Source organism: Mirounga leonina, unplaced genomic scaffold (assembly GCF_011800145.1).
Source record: "Mirounga leonina isolate KUSES-001 unplaced genomic scaffold, KU_Mleo_1.0 Mir_151, whole genome shotgun sequence".
Lineage (NCBI taxonomy): Eukaryota > Metazoa > Chordata > Mammalia > Carnivora > Phocidae > Mirounga > Mirounga leonina.
The window spans coordinates 87,363,062-87,386,449 of NW_023270377.1; the positions used below are offsets into that span (position 1 = coordinate 87,363,062).

At 34.3% G+C, this 23,388-nt stretch overlaps 1 protein-coding gene across 1 annotated transcript in view; it reads left to right on the forward strand.

Annotated features, from left to right (window-relative positions):
- The window catches only part of LRP1B (LDL receptor related protein 1B), a 1,834,834-nt gene that overhangs the window by 1,608,110 nt on the left and 203,336 nt on the right, over positions 1–23,388 (forward strand). The window contains exons 60-62 of the mRNA XM_035008121.1: positions 3,227–3,426; positions 17,263–17,451; positions 18,273–18,421. Coding sequence (XP_034864012.1) covers positions 3,227–3,426; positions 17,263–17,451; positions 18,273–18,421 — 538 coding nt within the window. The remainder of the gene's footprint in view (positions 1–3,226; positions 3,427–17,262; positions 17,452–18,272; positions 18,422–23,388) is intronic.

Below are 23,388 nucleotides of genomic sequence, written 5' to 3' on the forward strand. Positions count from 1 at the left end.
ACAATAATAATAAAAAAAAAGATGATGCTTATTTTGTTAAAGAAAGCATTTCTCAAATATGTTTAATCTTGAAACCTCTCTGGAAAAATGTGGTCAGGGAAGAATTTGTGGAGAATGGAGAGGCAAAGTGAATTATGTCTATATGAAAAGATCTATGTAATTGAAGAGGAATGATCTCTTCCAGTGATTCATGGAAGTGCAGAAGTGAAAATGTGGAACTGTAAATACTGCAACTAGAGCTGAAGTGACACATTTTTTAATGGTGGGGAGTAATTGGGAGAAGTATATTTGTGCCTTTTTTTAAGGAGAGCTTGTATGGCAGGGACAGGATTTCAAAACTCTTAGTGAGCTTTCTGGAATGATGTAACAGATGTCAGACTCCATGAAATATGCTCTTCCTGTTCTTGATATCTTGGCTCAAGATGGTGATAGGACCAGCCAAAAAAAAAAGTTCAGATTATAGATAAAAATTTTAAATTACTGTTATATGGATGTCAGACCATTTGGAATTCATAATTTACTTAATGACTCCAGAAACATTATTATTCACATCCAATAATTTGCAATATTTTATTGATAACATTTGATGGAGAAAACTTTTTTTTTTTACTTTTGGGATGTTTGAATTGCAAGTGCAAGTGCATGTATAGAAATATGAATACTACCTCTAACTAAGCCAAATTGGACATATACTTTGTAATGGTACAGAATGTTATTGAAATACTACTTTAAATTTTTATTTGTTTATATTCACTTGTCAAAAACGTTGTGGTTGTATAGAAGCCCAAATATATTTGGTCATATCTGACCCGTGTGAGAGAAGCTAGCATATATATGATATCAGCTATTAGGGGAAAACATTGCTATGTTAGTGTTCCCAAGATTCAGAGACAGTAAGCCAAGGAGGAATGTTCTGATTTCAGTGAGATAAACTATCTTTGCATTCTTACTTCTTTCTGATTCATTTTCTTCCTTTTTATCTATACTGCCATTATCTCTAGTATAGACAGCAAGATGCACCCCCATAAATTTACTAGAAAGGAATAGATTGTGTTTTTCTAGATGTATTTTGTTGACATATGTTTGCTTTCAAAATAAAAATATAATAATTCAAGATTTAAATAACTTAAAATAATTCAGGATTTAAAGAAACAGTACATTTAATCAATTTCTAAAAGGCTTGGTATCTATTATTATATGCTGATGTGAAATTTTTAAATTTGCTCAGAACTACCATAGATATACATAAGCACTGGATAGCAAGTCCAATATTGCTCTATGCAAACTTGACTGTTGTATTTCCAGACTCAAATTTGTTTTTAAATTCTCACTCTCAGAGCTCTCTTTGAATCTCTGCTTGCAATAGTCTACCTTTTGTTTAAACCTTATCAGATACATATTTCTTACTTTAAGTGCCATGCTTAATTAGGACTCAATGATATTTTGGCTAGTAAAGAACTTTTAAAAATATCTTTAGAGGGGCGCCTGGGTGGCTCAGTTGGTTAAGCGACTGCCTTCGGCTCAGGTCATGATCCTGGAGTCCTGGGATCGAGTCCCGCATCGGGCTTCCTGCTCGGCAGGGAGTCTGCTTCTCCCTCGGACCCTATCCCCTCTCATGCTCTCTCTATCTCATTGTCTCTCTCAAATAAATAAATAAAATCTTTGAAAAAAAAATCTTTATAATCTGCTATCCCCTGCCTTTGTTGCAGAACCCCAAAAAATGATTGTCAACACAAAAATGCACATATTTCTTACAATGATTATTTATGTTAGCCCAGTATTTGATAAATGGTTTTCCTCAAATCTTTTATTTCTCTTATAGTGTGTGATTAAAATGTCTAAACATAATTATCACTGTCAGAATGTATGAGGAAAATTTTTCTTTAAGGAACATTTTGATTTTAAACCAAATGTGCCAGTTATAAACCATATAGAATAATCTTCATACCATATTATTTTAATTACACATCTTCCAACTATGAAGAACTAATTGCCAGTGATTTTATACTTACTAAAAAGAAAAGAATGGATCTGGGGAAACAAATTGGGTTCATAAGTTTCAGTTTTAGTGTTGGACTGTGAAAAGGACATTAACGATCCTCTAATTCAAATCTTGAATTATATAGAGAAATAAACATATTCAACAAGATAAAGTGACTTTTTCTACTATGAGAAAAAAATAAATGGTTTAATTAAATAGAAATATCTCAGTAATTTCTGTCACTTATACATTATTTATATTTTACCAGGGCGCAATATTTATGTTTAACTCAGTTAGTTTTAGTACCAATATAACTTTCTTCCTTTTATTGTTTTTTTTTAACTACTGTCTGAAATACCTTACTCTAGAACTTCTAATAACATAATTGAAATCAGTACCGTCCAATAGAACTTTCTGTGGTGATGGAAGTACTCTGTATCTATGCTGTTGGATATGGTAGCCAAGTGACATATGGTTATTGGGTACTTGAAATGTGGCTAGTATGACTGAGGAACAATCCAGTTCACTTAATTTTATATGATTTTAATTAATTTAAATGTTAAGAGTCACAGTTGGCTAAAGGCTACCACGTTGAACAATGCAGATTCAGGCAAATATAATGTACTCCTCCATGAATCATTTTGAAATTTTCTTTTTTTTTTTTTTTTAAAGATTTTTTATTTATCTGAAAGAGAGAATGGGAGACAGAGAGCATGAGAGGGGGAGGATCAGAGGGAGAAGCAGACTCCCCGCCGAGCAGGGAGTCCGATGCGGGACTCGATCCCGGGACTCCAGGATCATGACCTGAGCCAAAGGCAGTTGCTTAACCAACTGAGCCACCCAGGCGCCCCCATTTTGAAATTTTCATTGGTAATGAACCCAAAAGAAAAAATATATATATGTCGATAGTTTTATTCCTCCAACATTACAGATGCAGCTTGAAGGTTTGCCTCTGTTAGTTTTAGGGATCTGTAATTTGTGAATGCTTGTAGAAATAATATATGTTCTATATATGGGTTTGTGTGCTAAAGGAAACATATTTAAAATTATATGGATATTTCAAAGTGTGCTGTATGTTTAATAAAAATCATAAGAAAAGCTTGCATTTAAAATATGCTTCTTAGAAGTTATAATTCAGAGAGATACAATGAATTAATTTGGGGAATAGCTGAGTAAATAAGTGAAATATTGTGTGATGTTTCACTCCCTGAGTGTAAACAAATGGCTATTGATTTTCTTTCCTAGGTATTTGTATTGGATTGACTGCTGTGAGTATCCTCACATTGGACGTGTTGGAATGGATGGAACCAATCAGAGTGTTGTCATAGAAACCAAGATTTCTAGACCCATGGCACTAACAATAGATTATGTCAACCATAGACTCTACTGGGCTGATGAAAATCACATTGAATTTAGCAACATGGATGGATCTCATAGACACAAAGGTTGGTCCAGCAGCACCAATGACTCAGTATTTTAACAGTGCATAAATTATTCATTTAGAAAATATGCACATGCTTAAAAAAAGAAATTATGTACACCCTTATATGTATTCGTCATATATAATTTCTCTCAAATACATTTTATAATTTAAGATTACACTATTATACTCCTTTATAACAATATTGGTAAATAAGAATTAGGCATATTTATTCAGAACTTCTGTAATCATGTATAAAAATCATTTTCACATTATTTTCTCTAATTGTATGTTTCTAAATAGTTTTTATGGTAATTGAACAATGTTTTTCTTAGTTACATCCTAACTGAATTGAAACAGAAGGTTACATGCTTATAAACATAAGGTTATTATTGCACTGGTAGGGCTTATTTAAAAAACAAATACTAAGTGGAGTGCCTGGGTGGCTTAGCCGTTAAGCGTCTGCCTTCGGCTCAGGTCATGATCCCAGGGTCCTGGAATCGAGCCCCACATCGGGCTCCATGCTCAGCAGGAAGCCTGCTTCTCCCTCTCCCACTCCCCCTGCTTGTGTTCCCTCTCTTGCTGTGTCTTTCTCTGTCAAATAAATAAATAAAATCTTTAAAAAAATAAAAAATAAAAAAATGCTAAGTAAAAGTACAGTTCTTTAAAGACAGTGACGTAATAGTATTCAAAAATTATCAATTATACTGCACACATGATTAAATTTATTGTTATCTAATCAACAGTGGCCACCAAAGTAAACATGGAAAACAGCTTTCAAATTACGGTAACATTCAGGAGATTATTTGAATATCAACAAATGTAAAATTCTACAGATACTTTAATTTTCTATTTTTTATAACTCTGAGTAGATTAAAAAACTCTAAATATAAAACAAATGAATGAAGCAATTGGATATGAGGGAAGTGACACTACAATTAGGGAGGAGGGAGAAGTCTGAGAGGAGAAGAGCTGAGGATGAGGGATTTCAAAAAAGCAATGGAGAAGGACATGCCGAAGGAGAATGGGGTGCAGCTGGAGATGACAGGGATATAAAGGAAACCACAAATGATTCCAGTGAACACTCAAAATATTTCAGATGTGTAAAGATAAGATTTTTCCTAGAATGAAGATAAATGATTTTTTTTTATATTGATCCTTATTGACCTAATGTCACCTTTGTTAATAGGTGTTTTTATCTTCAAATAGTAAAATAGCACAAGTTTCACAGAGAGGTCCCAAAGAAAGCCCACACAGTAGCCTGGTTCAGCTTCTCAGGCTGCTTTCTTCCCTGGCAGTAAGCTTAGAACAAAACCCTGGCAGGAGGAAAACGGGGGAGAGGATAAGAGAGGATTATCAATAATCTCACTGTGAGGTAAGGCCATGCAAAAGTGTGCCAGTGTGGAGTCCTGAGAAGGATGAAGCCATTGCCTTAAAAAATAAATAGATAAATAAAAATGAAGGAGATCAAAGTCACTGAAGTCACACCACGTAATGATTTTGCCTAAGTCCCCCTCAGCTGATATTTAAACAAATAGATCATTCTAACTAAAATTGCTGGCAGAAAGCTTTTAGAGGTGCTCATTTCAGGGCAAGAACATGCAGTTGGAGGAGTCACTTATTTAGGTGTTGGCAATCCAATTATAGAGATAAAGAAACTCATCAGGATGCAATTTGAGTGAAGAATTATTTAAAGATGACTTTAGGATTTTAATTAAAGGAAAAGTAATGTTGACAAATCAAAATCACACTTAGCATTCAGCAATTATATCTTCTCCGAAGAATCAATAATGAAATGTTCAGCAACATTCTTAGATGATATAATTGAAAGTTTTATTGTGGCAGTCAGTATTTTCCCCATGTAACTATGAACCCATCTATTTTTAGCATCTATATAAAGTGCTAGGTTGTTGTGAATACATTACTTTCCGCCAAAAACTTTCACTGTACAATAGAATTTAAACCATTTTTGGTTAGATAAATGAATATTAAAAATATATTTGCAGCATCAAATATTTGCCTATTTTCACTCGAGACTTTGTGTTTGAACACAAATTGTAGTTAAAAATGTTGTCTATTAGAAACTATTGTTTCCATTCCCTATTCATTATTTAGAAATTATGTCAGATAACTGTGACTAATGCTTTGAAAACTTAATACAAAAATAAATTTGTATAAATGAAGTGTCTTGCACCAGTACTGGTGGTGACTTTGGGGAGAGGGACATACAGAGCAGGGAGAAATAGCACTAAATTTATTAGAGTAAAATATTTGGCTGGAAGATAACCTAGGTATGATGTCATTAATATTTTAAAATTTGATTTTGAAAATACTCGGAGGCTCAAGGGGGAAGCAAAAGAAACCAAAAGAGCTGCTGCCATCAGAAGTATTTTTTCTCCTGAAGGCTTTCTCAGAAAGACTAATGAAAAATTCATTAAGTGTCTTATCAGGCATCTGCCAATATCTGAATGCAAGCCAACAATTACCTAGTAGTTACTAATGAGCTACTAATTGTAGGCAGCCTAAATTATGTCAGTTCCACAGCCAATGAGAAGAGAGCCATTCATTTGCCATGGGTTTGTTGTTGTTGTTGTTGTTGTTGTTTAAGATTTTATTTATTTGCCAGAGAGAGAGCGAGCACAAGCAGGGGCAGCAGAGGCAGAGGGAGAAGCAGGCTCCCTGCTGAGCAGGGAGATTTGCCTTGTTTGTGAAGAGGAGTACCATTTTCTACTTCTCATACTTTCCCCATAAAGACATAGAGAATGCTGTCGTCTCTTAATTACATATGTGGAGGTGGAAAATGAGACTTTGACATTAATGATAAGTTTTGCATTAGTTTGGTCACTGATTTCTTTTTTTCTGTTAACCAGACTGGTGTTATTGTTCTTTTTTATTCTGCTGGTTGAAAGTAAAACCAAAACTTAACAAAAGAGTGGGCTATGCCATTCATGACAAAGTAATTGGAGAACATGAAAGGTATCTGAGAAGTTTCAGAATTATGGCTCTTTTTGATAAGCCAAACCTTAATAATGGGGAAAAATAAACCCTGACAGTTTTTTTTTTTTCCCTTCCAAACATACTGGGATTTAACCATGCAGTAACTTCATAAATGAAGCATTAATTTATTGTTACTGATCCAGCCTAAGAACTTCTAAAAATTCAGAATTCTATGCCCTAAACAAGAGGTCAGATTGCCTCCAAGGTGCATGTGACTTAGAGTTTGCTTAAGAATTTCCATCCATCTTTCTCTGCTACCTCCTCTACCCCAAACCATCTTCCTACCTAGTCTAAACACCACATTGCAAAATTAAATAAACAAATAAACAGTCGATTTGCCAGTTTTGGAGCATCTACATGCAATCTTAGCCATGTGAACCTCTTCCGAATGCCTGTGTATATCATTCTTCTGGTTTTTACTATAATAATTTTATAATAATATGATTTACTATAATGATGCCATAGAATATGATACATGCTACTGGATGACTGAGTCAAACAGTTTATTTTAAATCAAATTTTCATTAGTTCATTTTTTTTAAGTTTCTCTGATTTCTTCCCTTTAGATCTGCCCATTCATTCATTCATGTATTCATTCAACAAACACTTACCGATGTCTCTTTCAATGCCTTGCCTTATGCTAGGCTCTCAAGTTACAAAGATGACCAAGGTTGTGTTTTTAAAGGACTTAGAAGTTAATGGTAAAAAAAAAACCAAAACAACAAACTGATATACAAGTAAAAACGTAAATTAGATAGGGGTTAGAGGAATATACTTGCTGAAGTAAGGGAATCTTTGAGAAATCTGAGAGATTTAGTACAAGTTCTCCATATGGGGAAATGTATAGAGGATTCTTCACACAGAGGGAACAGCATGTGCAAAGATGTAATAGAGTCTCGAAACAGCATGGAGTTTACACAATTTGGCTATGATTGGAAGTTGTATAAGAGGGAGATAATGTCACTAGATGAAAAAGGGCAAATATCGGCCAGATTGTGACAGGTCTTATATGCTAAGTAATTTTGAATTTATCCTTTAGGTCATAGGGAGCCACTGATGGTGTTTAGTTGACAGAGTGCTATCATTAGACTTGACAACAGCATGGAAAATGAAAGACCCTAGAAGAGTAACTACTTTAGAGACTGTTAAAATATTTTAGGAGAAAATATTTGAAGTGATTAGAGCTGTGGGGATGGAGATAAATTATTACATTCAAAAGTTATTTGGTAAGAAAAAAAGAAAAGAAAATAGGAGAGATGCATCCGTAAGCTTAAAATAACAGAAATATTGGTGATTCAGTTGCAAATACTAAGTGAATGTTTTGTATTATCATCCACTTAGCTGGGAAAAAATAACATTATTTTGATGACTTAATAGTTCCACATATATTTGTACATTTTTAAAAGGAGTTTAAAAAGTACCAAACTAAGCATGACTTAGAGATTCTTCTTGAAAAGCTCTGTTTTGATGAGAGGTACATTAATTTTAACAAAAGGGTCAGCATAAGAGGAATTCTAAGGATATGATTAAACAACCTCCATTGTATCTTTCCCTAAAAAGCATTTCAGAATACCTGATAATTTATCTAGAATAAACAGGTTTTTCTAGTATTTTTTTTTCAGAATACTCTCCTTTTTCCCTGAATGATTTAACCTTGTGTTAAATCAGTTGGTCATGTACATATTTTATCCAGCATGCTGGAAAAATATATACTCATAACTGCTAATTTCTCTGAAGAGTAATCATTGGGTATGATTCCAAACTACAGTTTATCACTGAACTGTCTTTTAGTTTGTGGACAAATTGTTTAAAATTTCATGCAATTACATTGACAATGGCTCTTCATTTGTTTCTATACTCCTAGACCTGAAGGTCCTCACATTGAAGTGTCAATACCGTAGTCTGCCTCAATTGTTTGTTTACTGCTCTGGGAATCCAGTTTGTGTCGTGAGGGGGCAGTTTTCTGTTTGGATTTAAAAATCCAAATCATAACCCATGCAGTGATCATCTAATTAATGTTGGAAAAGGAATCCAGATCTCAGCATGCTGCTGGTGAAATAGCATAAATATATATACGACAGGTTTTGTTCTGAAGGGGAAACACATTGAAAAAGACAAAGGGAGCATGTTGCACTCATCTATTTTGAAACTCAGGAGCTCTTGCATTTGGGTCTTTAGAATATTTAAATATACACTGAAACTCACCAAAAAAGGGAAGGAATCTAATAAACACCACCCCCTGACTTTACAATATTCTAGAGTGTTTCTTTCTTGGTAGGATATTTCATTTCAGTACTTTTGAAAAAAAGAAAAAAATCCCTATCATTCACAGTCCATTACGAACAGTAGAACTTCACAGGCTATTTTATGCCAACAGTGTTGATGTGCTGTTTACAATACAATAAAAGTTAATGGGAGGGAGCAAAATACAATTCAGTTACTATAGAAATGTTCCTGAAACAGTAAAATAAATTGAAATTAACTCCCATTTCTAAAAAGTCTTAGAATTTCAGTGTCAATCATGTCTTTCAGTTTTGTTCCTTTAATAGGACATGTTACATTAAATTGTGTATATGCTTAAATAGATTATTATTTTGCAAATGCCACATATGATCCACATGCTTTTTTAAATGGGAAATTTTAAGTATTACCCTAGCATGAGTTTTCAGCCACTTTCAACAATCTGACCCATCTTAAATTGGAGGCAGAGGGGTACTGGGGATCAGTAGATCTGGCTTTGGTCCAGGTTGCTCTCTAATTTAAGCATGTTGTTTTGCCACAGTATGGTTCAATGTTTTTATCCAAAGAATGGGGCTTCTATTTAATCAGGGATTTTCTAATATTTCTTAGAGGAATTTAGCTGAGATTGGAACTGGGACAGAAGACTGTTCTATCAATTCCCTCACCGACTCCTAGTTATTCTTAGGACTACCTAGAATGTTTTAAAATGCTTGAAACATATTACACTCTTCTCTGTTTTTATTCTAGAACCATATTTATAATTGTAGGAATGTGGGAAGACCAGATACTAAATTCATGTAAATGGCCCTGTTGATATCTGTCCCAAAGGCAAAGTACTTTTTTTTTTTTTTTTTTAAGGCTCCACCTATCATTAGGACTCTCAAACACATTCCTAATGCATGTGTGTGTGGAATACCATAACTCCTGTATTTAGTATTGGTCATCGGCTCTGAAAACACATTGCCAAATGTCTATGAAGGTTTGTATCACCAGCAGAAAAACTCTGTTGCTTTGTTTAGAGACCGGAGAGCAGTGTCCTGGTCAAGAGCTAATACATATAGGCATAGTCTAGTTTTCAAAATAAATGTACGACGATTCACATTGTCTGTTTTATAAATTCTCACATTCATTAACAGAAATACTCTTTTCAGATGTTAAATATTGAAATGGCCATATTTGACCTCTACTATGAATAACTTTAAAAATGTGTAGGTGAGACCAGGAAGTGGTTGAATTATATTAAACCACATATTCTTAATCTATATAGAGAGTACATATTATTTGAAGTGACAAGGTGGAGAAAAAAAGGCAAAAAATACAGAAAAGGATGGACAAAGGATGCCTTTAGCCTCTTACAAATGGCTTTAAAGAAGAACTTTAAGTATAGCATTAATTTCTATATTTGCCATCATACATTACATTTGTTTCAAAAAGTTATACATTTAAGTGTCCCAGTATAAACTAATACATTAAGGGGGGACATATAACTATTGTTTGGACATTTGCTCAGTGTCAGTATTTAAAAGACAGTCTCATATAATAGATTCCCAGGTAGTAGCAGCTCAAATCTGCTCTTCACTATGGCATATACTGAATAGAAGAAACTTATTTCTTATCCCATTTAAGGTTTCACTGATGGATGAACTTTTTGAAAGATTATGTTTATACTGGAAAAAATAAATCTGAAATTCTATCATGGTATTTGGAAATGTTGGATATCCTTAGTGTTCTTGCCATTTCTTAATGCCTTTATTCACTTTGAACAATGGACTTTGGATCCATTTGCCTGAAATTTTATTTATAATACTATTACCATTAAGCAGGTTTGCATTAAAGAGTAGGCAGGGAAAATGTTCATGGAGGCAAATATTAAATGAAATATTTTATATCTTTTTATAGATGGTTTTGAGGAAATACTTATTAAAAAAAGGACTCTACAATCAATAACACTGAAGGGGATGCATAATTACTGACAAAGAATAAATGTTCTTGGCCTTAAGGTTATATAAAGCACATTCTTTTTGATGGGGTGTTTGTAGCTACAGCTACTGTCTCAGCAGTCATTGTCCGGAAATTAGTATACTGGGGCCAATTTCCCACCCACTTTTCTCTGTCGTTCTTCATAAACTAAAAATCATTATCCACCCACTTACTGACTACTGCTTTGCATCTCCCACTTTTTTTGGCACGTTAAACCATTTTCTTCCATCATCTAATTTTATCATGTGTTTATCAGCCTATATTCTTTCTGCAGCCTTCCTTTAATCTCACCTTATTTTTTCGATGCTATTTGTTTTTCTTTGTTTCATTTCTTCCATTTTTTTTTTTTTGTTTTCATGCTCTGCTCCACTGATTTATGCCCCAACTTCTCTACATAGCTTGTTGTACATGATTTTTCTAGAAGGATGTTAAGAAAAATGGTTAGTATCAGGGTCTCTCAGAATAGAGGATTGCTGAGCATCTTGATCCTCTCTTTTGAAGACAGTGTTTTCGTCAAGCTCAAATGTTTGCACCTGCCTACAGAATGGGTGTCATTGATGATTTTTGATTAGAGAAGAGATAGGTGAGAGTTTAAAAAATTGGAAATATTGACTGAATGGAGTTCTAGGTCATCCTACCTTTACTTCTTTGCCATGATCTAAATGCTAGAATGCAGTCTTCTGTGGACTGCATCACTCAGGCTCTGTCATCTTCTGACTTCAGGTTGAATTGTACCCATGGGGTTGACAGGAGATTGGATGGTGGTTGGAGGAAGATGTTGGAATATTTATTTATTTCCTTTCCCTCAGGCCCAACCACAGTGGTTTGGCAGTGGCTGAGCTCCTCCACTGAATGATCACTGTTCTTGTTGTGTGGTTCCTTCCCCTTAGCTATAGCTGTCACCAAGTTCTAATAACAGATGTAGGAAAAAACAATCCATCATCAGTCCATTGACCATGCCCACACCTCTGTAAATAATTCATTTATTAAAATCTTTTAAATTATCATTTAAAAATGTATTTTCTGTTTACTACAGGAAACCTGACTGACACAAAAGAGATTGGAAGAGATTAAAAACAATGAAAAAGTTAGAATAATTTTGCAATATTTCAGGTGTAAGGGAATGTGAGACTTTACTTAGGATAATGGCACCAAGAATAAGAAATGGGAGTCTTAAAATACATTTAAAAAGAAAAAGTTGACAAAATTTCAAGTTTTATTTGATATCCTTGTTTACTTTAAATTTTTAGATTAAATTTCCAAACCTAATCAGTCATACAGTGACAACCATTTGGGTATTTTCTTCCAAACAATACATAAATTCTTTATATTCAAAAAAAGAAAAAAATAGCAATGCTCAAGTTACTCTGTAATTTTGATTTACTTATAATAATAATTACTGAATTTGGTGGTTGTGTTCTATGAAATTTGTCTTACTTTAGAAAATATTGCTGAAGTTTTTATATTAATTTTAAAATAATGAATTGTAGGGATTGCTGCATATAAAATAATATTTTAAAATCACATTTAATTCTTAAAGTAAATCTTGGAGGAGATATAAGGAAAAAAAGAGAGAGAGAGAGAGAGAGAGCACCTGTAGTGAAATTTCTATTTTAACCCACCAGGCAAAGTCATGCTGAATCTGCCACTATCCCAATAGTATATCCTACCCGTAGGACCGATTACCACATTTTAACTCTACGAAAGATGGATATTGCGTAATTGGGGCATTTTGTTAAGTATTTAAACTAGATAAGTTGAAATGCAAAATGAGAATGATATTATCCAGGAATATACTTGTTTAGCATGATGAGTGCTATCAAAAAAAATCAATAATCAAGAGTATTATAATAGAATAACTCTAACTGTGAGGCAATGGTTAAGCCAAAAGCATATTCTGGATTGCCACCTTTTCTATTTGTTGTAATTAATAGGAATGTTAATAAGATATCATCCGACTTAACTAAAAAAAGAAAACTTCACAAAGAGTATTCTTTGATGTATTTTTTTGCCAAATACCAAGTTCTTTATTCTGATAGATATAGGCTATAAGATAAAAATTAAGAGCCTAGTACTTGAGTGAAATGCTGGAAATAGTAAAATAAATAATGCTGTTATCCAGAATAGAGACTTAACTGCAGAAAGCAGCTTTAAAATATATAATGAATACCTGTTACAGCCCATGCAATAGTTCTGTTTTTTTTCTGTCTTATTTTATATGTCTACTGAATACCTGTAAATGAAGTGTGCCTTAAGTTTATTTTTCATATTTTCTTTTAATTAAGCAAGTGCAGTCTTATATATGATAATCGGTCATATTATTTTTTTCTCTTAAAAAGGATAGCCATTATTATTTGGAGAAAACAGTGACTGCTTTTTCCATAAACACAGCCACATCTCAGTGAATTTGTTAAACGTTTTTCTCATGCCATCACATTCCATATTAATGTTTATATGACTTATTTATTGTTATGTACTTATTATGAATTATATATGAATATACATATATAACTATATGTATAATAGATATATTACAAATGTACACATATGTAATATATAAATGCATGTATACATATAAATGCACATATTTACAAAGTAAAAATAAGAAAATAAATAAGGAGACAGCCAAAAATAAGCAATTTTATTTTTCTCATTCTGAATCAGGGAAGTTTCTTATACCAAAATATATGATGATTTGGCTCAGAACATCTCATTTAGCTTCCATGTGGGCTGAATTCTTCATCTGGTGATGGGAAAACAAACATGGCACTCATTTATTTATACTTACCATTTAGCAGTTAATATGTGGCTTTTTTTTTTTTTTTTCACAGAAGCTTAAGCAAATAGTCAAATAACTTGTTGGAGAGGTTTAAGTCCTCAAGAAGAAATAAGGTATACTGCCGAGTTGTGAGCTGAACTCCTAGAAAGACGATATAAAAAGATTTTGTTTGATTGTGTGTTTGTTTTGCTTTCTTTTGTTTGGCTTGATTTTCATTGGCATTGTTTGTGGTATGAAGTGAACTTTTTACCATCTCTTAGAGAATAGATTGTTGGAGCTACTATAGTGTTAGATATGTGGGACTAGATATCCCCTTGTTAACATAAGTTGGTGTTTTTACTTTGCTTTCTCTAGAAAAAAATACTCTGGTGGTTGTATTTGATGTGTTTGGGAAATAAACATGTTTGCCAATTGAGCAGTCCTGAGAGTGGGCTTATAAAGCTAAGAGTGACAGTCCTGTTCTTTACCCCAATATCAAACAAGGGATTAAATCAAACAGATGGTCACTTTGGACAAATGGACTAATTTTCTTCACCTTGACCTTTTCTACATTTTCTGTACTTTCAGCTGTGTGCCATCTTTCTTCTGAAGTAAGAGTTCACCTTTCTGATCTCCATAAATTTATACTGATTATCTGATAACAGAGATTTTCTGGTGGTTAATCATTACAAACTTAGAGATAGCAAACTTGTCCAGTACTTAAATTGCCCCATGTCTGAAAATATAATGTAATTTCAATCAAGTAATTAAATAAACTGACTTTCAGGGTGCCTGGGTGTCTCAGTTGGTTAAGTATCTGACTTGGTTTCAGCCCAGGTCATGAGGGTCCTGGGATAGAGCCCCTAGTCAGGCTCAGCGTGAGTCTACTTGTCCCTCTCCCTACCCCCTCTGCCCCACCCACTTTCACATGGAGCTTACAAAATCGGTCTTATTGCTTTATATACTTGTATTACTTTGCTAAGGCTGCCATACAAAGTACCACAATCTGGGTGGCTTAAACAAAAGTTTATTTTCTCACAGTTCTAGAGGCTGGAAGTCCAAGACCAGGGTGGTGACAGACTTGGTTTCTCCTGAGGCCTCTTTCCTTGGCTTGTAGATGGCCATCTTCTTACTATGTCTTCACATGACTTTTTCTCTGTATGTGTACTTCCCTGGTGTCTCTGCTTCTCTCTTCTTATAAGGACACTGGTCATATTGGATTAGGACCCCACTCTTACCTGTTTCCAAATACAGTCATCCTGGGGACTAGGGCTTCAACATATGAATTCAGAGAAAGGAAACAATTCAATCTATAACAGTACTTTAGCCTACGAGGCTGGCTTTCTTTTTCTTTTTCTTTTTTTAAGATTTTATTTATTTATTTGACAGAGAGACACAGAACGAGAGAAGGAACACAGCAGGGTGAGTGGGAGAGGGAGAAGCTGGCTTCCTGCGGAGCAGGAAGCCTGATGCGGGGCTCGATCCCATGACCCTGGGATTACGACCTGAGCCGAAGGCAGATGCTTAACCAGCTGAGCCACCTGGGTGCCCCGCAAGGCTGGCTTTCTTGAAAACAGTGCTAGTAGAGAAAATGGCAAAGGACTCAGCAACCAGAATCTGATTTAGATTTAAATATCAGTACCTTCATTTACTAGTTTTTAATCGCCCTCTTTGGTCAAGATACTTAAATTTTCCAGATCTTAGCTTTCTCATCTGTGAAGTGAGATCTGTCTACTACTATACAATAAACTGATGCATATTAATTAAAATAAGGTGTATAAAGTAGATCTCCTACTGCAGGGTTTCATAACCTCAGAACTATTAATATTTGGGCCTCACCATTCTTTGCTGTGGGGCCAGAATTGCCTTCCCCACTCATTGAAAATCACTGCCAACTTCCTGGTACCTGAGTACTTAACAAATGTCAGCTATAAGTTACTTACTGAATAATGAAAAAGACTATGCAACGTTAGAGATGTTAATAGGCAATTTCATACAATAACTCCACTTTTTGTGTATAAATAATTGAATCTCTGGTGAACTGAAATTATTTAAAATGATGATTAACTTTTTAAGTCCATATTTAATGATCTAATTATTTCCTTTACATCTAAGGAAATAAGAATTGAGTCCCTCTCAACTTTTTTTTGCCAATTTTCGTTTTATTTTGAAGATTTCCAAACATACGTATATGTTGAAAGACTGTTACAATCACCTATCACCAAGATTCACCTGGTTGTTAAAATTTTGCCACATTTGTTTTATCTTTCTGGAATGAATTTATACAGCCAGAAAGGGAAAGTGGGAATAGTTTGTGTAAATAACTCAGATATGATTCATTCTGGTAAAGTATCCTCTTCATCTTTCTATGCAGTTCCACTTATTCTAGCAAGAGGCTCCATGTCTATAAGCAGTACACAGATAATTCAGTTTGAGTACTTGCATCAAAAGTGTACACATATGGGCGCCTGGGTGGCTCAGTTGGTTAAGCAACTGCCTTTGGCTCAGATCATGATCCTGGAGTCCCTGGATCGAGTCCCGCATCGGGCTCCCTGCTCGGCGAGGAGCCTGCTTCTCCCTCTGACCCTCCCCCCTCTCATGTACTCTCTCTCATTCTCGCTCTCTCAAATAAATAAATAAATCTTAAAAAAAAAAAAAAGTGTACACATATGGATTTTTTTTTTTTGAGTTTTACTTCCTTCATAGGCATAATACCTGTTTTGAGATGGATTTCTGGCCAGACCCTACAGTGATAGTCATCAGTGATTTAAAGTGTCACCTATTTGCTTTTATTTCTACTTTCTTTGTGTCATAGTGAATTCTCTGATCACATTTGACCCAGCTGAATAAAAATAACAAATTGTATTTGAAATCTTGATAGTGTCTCAGTTACTCCTGGATGAGGAATATGCCAAACATTAATTCTCAGTCATGAAAACCCAATTTACAAAAAAGTACTTATTACTGGACTTCCAGTACCTTTTTTCCATTAATGAACAGTTTCTCAGAGTTTCTAAAAGTAGATTTGAAAATAAATATGGAGAAACATTGTAATGTTCGTGCAAATTAAGGAATTTCCATTTTCTTTATTGATAGCTTTTGAAACTTTTTTTGAAGAAAACTCTACCACATTTTAAAGTTACTTAACCTTAAATCACCAAACAAATTTATCATATCTCATGTGCCTGATAGGACCCTGGAATCTCTTGAATGAAAAATTCACATTTGTGATGCTCAATCTACTATTTACATTTAAACCTAGTCCTATAATGAAAATATAATTATGAAATAATTTTAACCTGCAACTAAACAGTTTTATGACTGTTAAATCTGTCTGATACATTGTTGTCTGTCACACTTATTTTCCTCCATCCCTATCCCAGCTCATCTTGCATGTAAAAATACTCATAAAATCTCAGTGACTAAAATAGTTTATAGTAGTCTTATAGTCATTCTATCTCCAGGTAGATAAACATTTCATCCTGGATATATGATTTAATCAATTTGGAAGTGGGGGAAAGCAGTCAATGACCTGTAGATGTAAGGACTTAAGTTGGGAGCAACTGGATGGATATATATATGTATATATATATTTTAAATATTGGATGATATTTGTTTCTGGTGAAGCAGCCATTACTCGTGAGCAGGATTGCATTCACGTCTTCCCCGTGGCCGAATCAGGCAAACTCTGAGCAAAGTAAACTCCTGCACCAGATCCTGCATTCTCTTAACCGGTAATAAAGAACCTTGCTGGCCTGACAGTTGTCACAGCAATTATTCACATGAAGTTCTGTAGCAGTTGTATCTGTCAGCCCATGTAGTATTGAATATTTTAACTAGCAGTCTTCCAAGACTGAACATTAATCTTACCATCTCCTATTACAGTCCCTAATCAAGATATTCCAGGGGTGATTGCACTAACATTGTTTGAAGACTACATCTACTGGACTGATGGGAAAACCAAGTCACTCAGCCGTGCCCATAAAACCTCGGGAGCAGACAGACTCTCACTGATTAACTCATGGCATGCCATCACAGATATCCAGGTGTATCATTCTTATAGACAACCCGATGGTAATTATTCTTTCCATGATTTCCATAAGCTCATCAACATCTTTTAGTAACATTCCATTTTTGTTTCCTCCATGGTTAAGTGTAAATTTATTTCTGAGAAAAAGTACCAGATTTCATTATTTAGCATAACTGTATAGGATGAATTCAGCTGATTTGAAGTATGTCTATTAAGGAATATGATTAGAAGCTCAATAATAGTACAGAGAATTATTAATTTGTTGAAATATTGAGTTGAAATGACAGTAAATGTAGTTAGAGCAGTAGAGAATGCATTCTTGAAATGATTTCTTTACAAAATAGTTATAGGATCCTTACTTTCTGGAATGCTGGGTGAAAGGAATTATATTTAAGTATCTTTGGGGCTCTAAAAATGAGAAACATATCAAGCTTTTTAGGCATATGTCTAGTAAGAATTCTATCAGGGCTCATGGAATAAAAGTTTGATTATTTTGCTTACAAAACAAAGCCACTACACTATTAGTTGTAAATCATTGTTTCATTGTTTTATTTTACATTTATATTTCTAAACATATGTATGTCTTCGTCCAAAATGCTTCTAGTCTATATTTTTCTGATGGACAATTTTTTTTCTACTAAAATGCTTGTTTTTGTGGAACTACATCCTTAAAATTATTTAATAGTAAAACGAATGCCATTGGGCAATGAATAGAATTTACAACAAAATACAATTACATTTATGAACTTGATGACTTCTTGATTACAAAATTCTACAAGTTATAAAGTTTAAATGCCCTGTCTCTAATCCCATATTATATCTTGGCCTTGATTTCTCTGTTTTGCTGTTTCTTTCTCATCTGTAGTCTCCAAACATGTCTGTATGATAAATAACGGCGGCTGCAGTCATCTGTGCCTTTTAGCCCCTGGAAAGACTCATACCTGTGCATGTCCCACCAACTTCTATCTTGCAGCCGACAATAGGACTTGCTTATCTAACTGCACAGCCAGTCAGGTGAGTAGAGGTCTTGAAATTATTTCATAAAATGTATTATCAAGCTGTTATAAAGGTTTTGCCTGCATTTTATTTATTGGCTTAAGCCATTTTGAAACATTTTTGTTGTTGTTGTTTAGCATAGCATAGCATGATGACCATTCCATACATCATATAGAGGGTCATAGAGTAAGGGAAAAGCAATTGATGTGCATCCTGAGAACGAGACCTTAGGAAACAGGAGGTACAAATAGAGGTCAAAAAGAGAAACAAAAACAACCCTGAAAATCATTTTTACACAGCTCCATAGAGAGTAATGGTTCAAATCAAGAATGGACCTAGAAGAATCATCAGAAGAGATCTGATCTATTTCAAGAAGCCAGGGTGATTGTGGCATAGGGTGAAGACAAAGATATATACAGTTTAAACAAATAAACAAATCTTCCTAGATAATCTACTGTGTCACCATCTCTTCCCCTCTCCCATTCCTCAGAGCAGGTGGTAATGGAAAAGATGAATTGGACAAAAGTAATTTTCTAGACTTTTTAATTGAAAAATTATATGATCTAAATAGTTTCCTCCCAAAACCTCTTTTTCTTCAACATGTAATTATTTCTAGTAAAGATATTAAAATGTGCACTCAATGATAAGTTACATGGGCTTGATATTACTACTTTCAAATTTTGGATAATAGTCATATGACATTATAAGATTTGACTTTTTTTATATTTGAGTCACTCTGTTGTGTAAGATAAAATTGTCAAGGAAACTATGATTTGTTTTGAACATAGCTAAAATTTCTTCTTAGAATTCTGTGTTTTGAATCTGCTGGTTTTCCACTTCTAGCAGTGGCATCCTGGTAAAACACTGAATTCCTCTTTGGGTGTGCTTATTTTCAGAATGGAGAAGCTAATACTAGCTCACCCAGCTTCTCAAGTTATCACTCTGAGTATCACCATTAAAGAACTGTACAATGCCAACCATCAAACCGCTTTGAGGTAGCTGGTATGTGTAGTAGTTAAGGGCACAGACTCTGAAGCCAGATTCGCTGGGACTGTGACCCTGACTCTGCTTGAAATTGGCTGAATAATCCTGGGTTTTTTACTTACTCTCATGATGCTTTAGTTTTCTCATCTTTAAAATGGAAATACTGGGCGCCTGGGTGGCTCAGTTGGTTAAGCGACTGCCTTCAGCTCAGGTCATGATCCTGGAGTCCCAGGATCGAGTCCCGCATCGGGCTCCCTGCTGAGCAGAGGGTCTGCTTCTCCCTCTGCCCTCTTCCCTCTCGTGCTCTCTGTCTCTCATTCTCTCTCTCTCAAATAAATAAATAAAATCTTTAAAAAATAAAAAATAAAAAATAAATAAAAAAATGGAAATACTAATATTTCCAGGCCACTCTTATGGAGATTAAATGGGAGAAGTTTCTGGCACATAGTAAGTGTTGTTACTGCCCTTGTCCTGGGGTGTGACTAGAACACACTTAAGGACATGTGTGCAATTAGTGTGAGCTGCCATCAGGAGATTCTGATGTGTAATTGGAAGCACAGGCCACAATTTCTTCTTTCTTTACAAAGTGTATTGTTTGTTTGTTTGTTTGTTTTTTTAAAGATTTTATTTATTTATTTGACAGAGAGATAGACAGAAGAGCACAAGCAGAGGGAGTGGCAGAGGGAGAGGGAGAAGCAGGCTCTGCACTGAGCAGGGAACCCGATGCGGGACTCGATCCCAGGACCCTGGGATCATGACCTGAGCCGAAGGCAGACGCTTAACCATCTGAGCCACCCAGGCGCCCCGAAAGTGTACTGTTTTAATTATAATCCCCTAAGTATTTGTGTAGACAAAATACATTATCTTGAGAGAACTAGAGATTTAAGTCACTGTGAGAGGCAAAATAAACAACCTAATTATTCCTAGAGAGAAAATTTAAGGGAGAAATCCCAGGTTCTTAAAACTTTTAAAATATAATTCCTGTTTGTACTATTTAGTTTAGACAAATTTCCAGCTTAAAGTCGAGGTTAGGGGTACCTGGGTGGCTCAGTCGGTTAAGCTTCTGCCTTCGGCTCAGGTCATAATCTCAGGGCCCTGGGATCGAGCCCCACATCGGGCTCCTTGCTCTGCTGGGAGCATGCTTCTCCCTCTCCTTCCCACTGGTACTCTCTCACTGTCTCTCCTTCTCTCTCTCTCAACTAAATAAATAAAATCTTTTAAAAAAAACCCTCAAGGTTATTCTGAAATAACCTCAGTCCCTTGTTGGCAGAGGGGTGTGCGGGGTGGGGTCCAAGAGTCCCTCTGTTGGTGCCTAACACTGTGGCCTTAGGTGAATTAGTAGGAACAATGATGCCTGCCTAAGCCACTTACAGTGTGGTGAGCCTCTGTAGCCAACCAGAAACAGAGCAAAGCCAAAGGATGCTTGACACACAGATGAACATCTCAAAGCATCAGCCTTCCTGTAATCATAAAGGGAATAAAATATTTCAAATTATTATATAAGAAAACCTATAATTATGTTTATTCAATGCCAAAAAAAAATCAGATCAATTAAATGAATACCTAAATCAACCCAGAAAAATATTATTCATATAATTAAATTATCTCCTAATTTGGTATCATTGATGATATGATTAAGCATTTGCCTTCAGCTCAGGTCATGGTCCCAGGGTCCTGGGATCGAGCCCCGCATCGGGCTGCCTGCTCGGTGGGAAGCCTGCTTTTCCCTCTCCCACTCCTCCTGCTTGTGTTCCCTCTCTCGCTGTGTCTCTGTCAAATAAATAAAATCTTTAAAATATACATATATATATAGATATATAGATATAACTTTTAAATACCCCAATAGTGTTTTTACATAAGTTTTTTTTTAATTTAAAAAATTCAACAATAGTGAGACAGAACACTAACAATAACAACACAAATTGTTGCTATCTTTGCTGTCAGCAGTACTTCCTGAAGAAAAGAGATATCAGTTCATTTGTTTCATTTTTACGAAAAAGTTAATGAAGAACAGTTAATGCAATCCATCAGTGGTTATCCCAGTAAGTCTTAGGGTTTATGCAGCCATTTACTGATGATTTTTTTTTTTTTTTTTCTGATGTAGTGAGAGAGAAAAAACTATCTACTATACACTTCTTGGAGAAAAGTCAGTTCATAGAAACACAATTTTAAGTGAGGTTTGAAATTGAAATGAAGCAAATAATCCAAGTATTTCAGAATCATACCATTTAGCATTCTGATAAAAAATGTTACCTTTTAAATTTATCTTACTACAGGATTTTTTATTTTTTGACATCTTATGAATGCAACCAAAGATATATCCCCTGACTAGCATTGATTTTTAGAAAAATAAAATAGGCAAATCATACCAGTAAGAATTCTATTAGAATTGAAAATAAACATGAAAATCTGGTAAAAATCAAGATTAAATACAGTATTAGAGCACTTATCACTTCAGATATTAAATTTAAATCATTTTTATATTCCAATAAAAAGTAAATTAAAAAATAGCTTTACTTAGTTTTTAAATGGAGACTTTTTCTATTGCAAGTAAACCTCACTTGTGTGTGCAGGATTTGTATTTTATACTTGTATTCATTTTAATAGACATGTATTTAGTAGTTTCTTTATAGCTTCTTCTTGTGGGTGATAATTGCAGTTTGCAATTTATTTTATGAAGATATTAGTCTTGGAGAACATTTACCATGAAGAATGTTTTATATTTATATTTAACATTTATCTTTTTTAAGTTACTGTATTTAAGTATGAAAAAATGAAGCCCAGACACAAAATAGAAGAAATCTTCCTTTGAGAGTAATGAATAAAATGTTGATTAACATAAAAAGTAATGTAATAAGTATATTTTACCCTGGCCATCTCTTAGCTCAAAACCTTTTTATGGTCTTATTAAAAATGAAATGGCAAGCACAATCGTCATGTCATATGTAATTCCAACAGTTGGTGTTTATTTAAATCAGGCATATGTAGTGAGTTTTAAAATATGTATTTTAGATATTTTTCAAATCTTGATTGGGAAGGTTTTGAATATACTCAGGAGATATGAAATTCTCTTGTTAATGTACTTTGATATATTGTAATGACTGGAAATGTTTAATGTTCAGGGCAATTGCTTTCAGAGTTAGCCTTATATCCCCAGACAGTCACTATCCATAAAGGTAATATTTTTCCTGTGGTCATTTATAAAACCACCACAGACACGACCACAGGCTAAGCAAGTACAGGAAAATCAGTTGAACAGTCAAATCTTCCCTGGATTCACAGTGATCTATTCCCTCCCATATTGCTACTGGGAAAAAAAAAAAAAATCACACTCTTATTTAATAAAATAATGTAGCTCTGCCTTGAATCAACTTTATGGTATCCAGAGAGGTTCAGCAAAAGCTCAAATTTTCTCTTACTTGAAGAAAGTAAGAGTACTTTAAGTGAACAAACCTTTAGCTTGCTAATCCATTTCATTAGACAAAATTGAACCTAAGTATATTTTTCTATGTATTTTTCTATGTATTTTCTGTCTGGCATATAGCATGTTAAGTAAATGTCATCTTGCTTTCAGGTCACTCCCATGGGAATTACAACAGGAACATTTCAAAAAGAAAATTAATAAATTTTAGAATATTATCAAACATTTTCAGTTCCAGATGAATTTTGTCATACATGCTTTTCACTGAATTTCTGTTGAAATAAAGAAGAAAATAATTTGGTAGTGCTAGAAGAAACTTACTAAACTTTATTGCTTGGTTTTAATATTTTAAAGTAAATTTTTAATGGCAACTATTTTAGATGTAATGTACTCTCTCTATGTAAAGTGTGATTTTCTTTAGTTTCTTTTATTTATGAGAATAAGCTTAAAACTGAAAGGGGTTAGTTTGTGGTCCGAGATCACTAGGGAATAAATTTACTGAGTTTTCTTGGTCTCTGTACATTTGGCCAATTGTGAAGTTTAGTAGGAACAATATTTCTGTGCTCTGTTTCAGGAGAAG